The sequence below is a fragment of the Odontomachus brunneus genome, unplaced genomic scaffold, assembly GCF_010583005.1.
Source record: "Odontomachus brunneus isolate Ranch 3 - 2012 unplaced genomic scaffold, Obru_v1 Obru_scaffold_121, whole genome shotgun sequence".
NCBI classification, from domain to species: domain Eukaryota; kingdom Metazoa; phylum Arthropoda; class Insecta; order Hymenoptera; family Formicidae; genus Odontomachus; species Odontomachus brunneus.
The window spans coordinates 138,428-143,193 of record NW_022639571.1 but is presented as its reverse complement, the minus strand read 5'-3'; the positions used below and the strand labels follow the sequence as shown (position 1 = coordinate 143,193).

Sequence of the window (4,766 nt, the reverse complement as noted above, 5' to 3'; positions counted from 1 at the left end):
GTATATATATATATATATATATATATATATATATATATATATATATATACTCCATAAATGTATGTATCGGGTGTGTCAGTAACTATTGCTATTTGGAATATCTTCGAAACAAAGCTGGCTTTCAAATCTTTGGAGTTAGTGTATTTAAAAAAAAAGTGTCTTATGATGATAACGTTTTTTCTAAGTAGAATAACTTCGCAGACTTCCCTCCTCTCTCTCTCTCTCTCTCTCTCTCTCTCTCCCCTCTCTCTCGAGAAATTATATATTATTCTATCAAATTGTATATTATTCTATGAAATTATATAAAAATATTCTACGAGAAATTATATATTATTCTATCAAATTATATAAAAAGATTCTACGAAAATTGTAATATTTCATAAAGGTAGTTAATAGAATAAATCCATTTCATAATATTTTATATTCTAAATGAGAAATGCTTTGGAAAATATTATACTACCAAGTATACTCTTTCCGAACCGCCCGAATCTTTCTCGAGTTTTAACTTATGATTAAAATATATAAAACTTTTCTAGAGTGAAAATCGCATTAAACTTTGTATATTTCATTATGATCCGTGTGTTCTCCCGTAATATAACTATTGTTCAGCAAGCGTGTGCATTATTTCATAAAAATATCCAGTGTTTATTGATTAACATTGACAACGAATAAAAATATTGACGATAGATTGCAATACTATTTTAAAATAAGAAGAAAACTTCGTCTCATATTTTTTAATAAGAATGAATTTTTATACGAATAATGTAATTGAGTTCTTCACGTAATTAAGATATAGTAGTATGCATATGTATTTCTAATTTATATATATAAGTTAAACTGGTCACTACTATATATATTTAAGGTTATCATAAATATGTTGTCATATATCGGTAAATATACGATATTTTTCACTAATCTATTCACGTGAAAAGACGAAATATAGAAAAGTGTGCACTTTCGTAAAAAGCATTAAATATAAGAAATTATAATATTAAGATAGTCACAACATTCTTCTATATTAACACACCGAATATTGTAATATGATATTATTCAGACAAAATAATGTCTAAAATCGGGATATAAGGCGGCTTAAAGATAATCTTTAAGATGCCTTAAAGACATTTATACGTAAATCATCTGAAAGATGATCTTTAAAACGTCTTATGTCTCGATTTTAGACATTATGTTGTCTGGATAGTTTATCAGACGACTGTAAGCGTGATCACACAATGACATGCTGAAATCGCGCCATCACGATGTTAATGACAGACAACAACGAGGAACAATTATACTTTGTCTGTCAGCATGCGTGAGTATATTTAAATGTGCAATTTAACACGACAATGACAAGATTCGATTTCTAGAACGTTAATTACAAGCTGTGATACGGCTATAACTTTTTCCGGCATTTCCGTCAGTTCTCGCCATCAAAATCTAAACTTTAGATTTTCGCTGTAAAATTACGATTATATCAACATAAGCTGAAGCTGCTGCTACTTCCTGCGAGAGTTCACAAAGGAGAGAGGTTTGACTTTTTAAGAACCAAGATGAAAAATCAATTGAAAGCTAGCGAAGACTTGAAACCTTCTTTTTCTTCTTATATATGACCCAGAATTTCTATTCCATTAGCCATGAAGACTTGAAACCATATACTTGTTGTCAATATTGCCAATGTAAACAAAATATACCGCTTGTGGAGGTAAAGGGATAAGGGCTCACCTTGTCATTCTGGGACTTCCATATTTTTGCATATATGCAACCTATTTTTAAAATCATATTTTTAACCTGTTATTTTTATAATCAAATTAAACTTATTATTTTAAGAAGTCTCCATGTATCTAATATATTCGTTTATTATTATGAGTGACTATTAAATAAAAAACATCGCAAGTATAATGAAAAGTGTCTTTTATTAAAAATATTCATAATTCGTTTATACAAACAATACATCTTGTATATTATATATAGAAATGTTATCAACATAATGCTAAAATCGTATACAAATTTTCCAGATCGTTTAGTTAAGTCTCCATAAAATAGATGTGTTACGATAAACAGTTACATAATCATTACGAAAATATACAGAACAAGTTTCCAAATCCCTCCATGGCCTCCAAGATCTAAAAAGATTTTGAGCATTATGGAGAGGTTATATATGAGAACCTAAAATTTATCTTAAAATAGACATGTTTTGTTCTGCTTTTTGTGCCGATGTAATGGTTAAAATCAACGGATAGTGTCTAATCAGTGACAAAAATATGTTCCGCGAACATGTCCACTCATTACTAAAATCTGCTTGAAATTCCAAAATTATATCAGGTTGTTTAAGAGACGGATCGGCTACATACATATGGTAAAATGTATTATAAATTTCAACATGAAATATTTACTGCGCCTGCATCGATTACAAAGTTCTAGGTTATAATAATCCTGCTCAAAATTTGGTCCTACCAGGACAATTGTTAGATCCTTTATGAAACTTATGAGATGTAAAAATATGTCCCAAACATTTAAATATTCCCTTTCTAAGACATTTAGCACTATCACGTGAATAACATATTTATATTGAAATATGTTTGAGTCGAGAATGGATCGTAATAGTGGTTGTACCAGCGTTCTTCATTCCATAGCAGAATGTCCTGATACATAATCACAGTAGAAATATTTAGAATTCATTGCCTCTATAATGGTATTTCGTGCGGAACACAAATATGTTGTAATAAATATATTCATGTCATTAGTATGTTCTGTCTGACAAAATTTAGTGAATTTTAACACAGTGAATTCGCATAAAAGAACCTCGATATTAATGTTGATATACAATACAAACTGTTGGCATTTTGACTAATGTAAACCTTGAAATATGGTCACTGCAATAATAGTCCGAATAACACGTTCTGCAATGTCTATGACAAATAGAGCATGATTTTGCAAAAAGTATCATCTGTTCTTCATACTGCTTTAGTTTACGTAGAGTCCATTTCTTAATTGCGCTTAGAAATTGTTGTCTTAACTGAATCCAATTAGTTAAACTTAAAGCACAGTTTCGGCGTAGTTTATTCTCTTGTAAAAATCTATTTATATATTCACAAATCTGCAAATGTTGAGGATGGTGTAACAACCTGTGGTGACGGTTTCAATAAGAGATCATATCGCATATGATATAAAATATGATTACATGATATAAAATATCCATTGTGTACTTTCTTGCAGACGTGGCACATCTTGTCATGAAAGAAGCTATTATAATTATCATGTAAACACAATTTGTTCACATCAATTACTTTAGAAAAATAACTCATGGTGGAATATTTTGTTTGACGTATGATATCAATTTAAAAATGAAGTATGTTGCTTCTTGTAATAGAAATAATGTAGTTGTCTGTCCACAGCAGATTTATAACTGAGCTGTTCACATTTCAGATCTATAGCAGACTACTGTAGAGACGACATTAAGAAGTCCTCTGGTTCGCTAGTTAATATTGACAAACTGATTTGGGTATTTGAAAATGTAACTAAATACGAATAAACGTTATTGAATAGAATGTTATAAATAGGCGCACATGGGATCCTTATAAATGTTTATTACATGTAACTTGTGTATTAAGGAAAAAATATCCTGAGGAAGAAGAAAGTTTTTATTTTATTTCAAAGTATTAACAATTGTTAATACTTTGAAAAAGTGGAAAGATGAATTATTTTTACTGTATATATCAGGTATGTAAATATGAAACCGGTTTTTTCGTATAGAAAATATACGTTTATTGTATGAAAATGATAAAAAATATTTTATTCGAAATATTGCCCATCGCTAGCTATACATTTTTCCCACCTGTCTGACAATTTGTGGATGCTACGCCAAAAAAACCGTTACTCTTTTGAGGCAAACCAGTCATCGAGCCATTTTCGTACATTTTCGTTAGCAGTGAAGCGCTGCTTAGCAAGTGCGTGTCCCATCGATGCAAATAAATAGTAATCGGACGGAGCCAAGTCTGGTGAGTAAGCCGCATGCGAAAGTATTTCCCAACTAAACGCCTCAATCGTTTCCTTGACCAGTTTTGCTGTGTGTGATGGTGCATTATCATAAAGCAAAATCACTTTGTGTTGCCTTTTTTTTTATATTCTGGTCGTTTTTCACGCAAAGCTTGATTCAAATCGATCATTTGTTGTCGGTAGCTTTCAATATTAATATTAAGCTTTCAATATTAACGGTTTGGCCAAGTTTTAGCAGCTCATAATAGATCACACCCTTCTGATCCCACCAAACACAGAGCATTGTCTTCCGTCCATAGCGATTTGGCCTTGCAGTCGATGTCGATGGTTCGCCTGGAGTTACCCATGATCTTTTACGCTTAGGATTCTCAAAATATATCCACTTTTCATCGCCAGTCACAATTCGATGGAGAAATGACTTTCTTTTGTACCTGGCGAGCAGCATTTCGCAAGTGGTTTTTCGGTTTTCCTGCTGTCTTTCATTCAGTTCATGTGGAACCCATTTTCCCATCTTCTGGATCTTTCCCATGGCTTTCAAACGTATGGAGACGGCTTCTCGTGTCACATTTAATTGATCCGCGAGTTGTTGTTGCGTTTGAGTGTCATCCTCATCCAACAATGCTTTCAATTCGCTGTCTTCAAACTTTTTCGGTGGTCTTCCACGTTCTTCGTTTCTCACGTCATAATCGCCATTTTTGAATTTTTTAAATCACTCAAAACACTGTGATTTACCAAGAGCATGCTCACCGTAAGCTTCGACAAGCATTCGATGC

General features: G+C 31.8%; 1 protein-coding gene across 5 annotated transcripts; it reads right to left on the bottom strand.

Moving 5' to 3' along the window:
- Positions 1 to 1,891: 1,891 nt before the first annotated feature.
- On the bottom strand, positions 1,892 to 3,437 carry LOC116849617. 5 transcript variants are annotated; one of them, XR_004379174.1, is made up of 3 exons: positions 3,179 to 3,437; positions 2,452 to 3,094; positions 1,892 to 2,120 (listed from the first exon to the last, which is right to left on the bottom strand). XR_004379174.1 is itself a non-coding variant. In XM_032826941.1 (3 exons), the coding sequence occupies exons 1-3, from the start codon at positions 3,254 to 3,256 to the stop codon at positions 2,620 to 2,622; spliced, it is 474 nt and encodes a 157-aa protein (XP_032682832.1). In that variant the 5' UTR covers positions 3,257 to 3,437; the 3' UTR covers positions 1,892 to 2,619. The 5 variants fall into 5 exon arrangements, 4 of the variants coding, with proteins under 4 accessions (XP_032682832.1, XP_032682831.1, XP_032682834.1 ...); XM_032826941.1 differs by having other exon boundaries at positions 1,892 to 2,751; positions 2,831 to 3,094; XM_032826940.1 differs by having other exon boundaries at positions 1,892 to 2,751; positions 2,831 to 3,122; positions 3,204 to 3,437.
- Between the last annotated feature and the right edge of the window lie 1,329 nt (positions 3,438 to 4,766).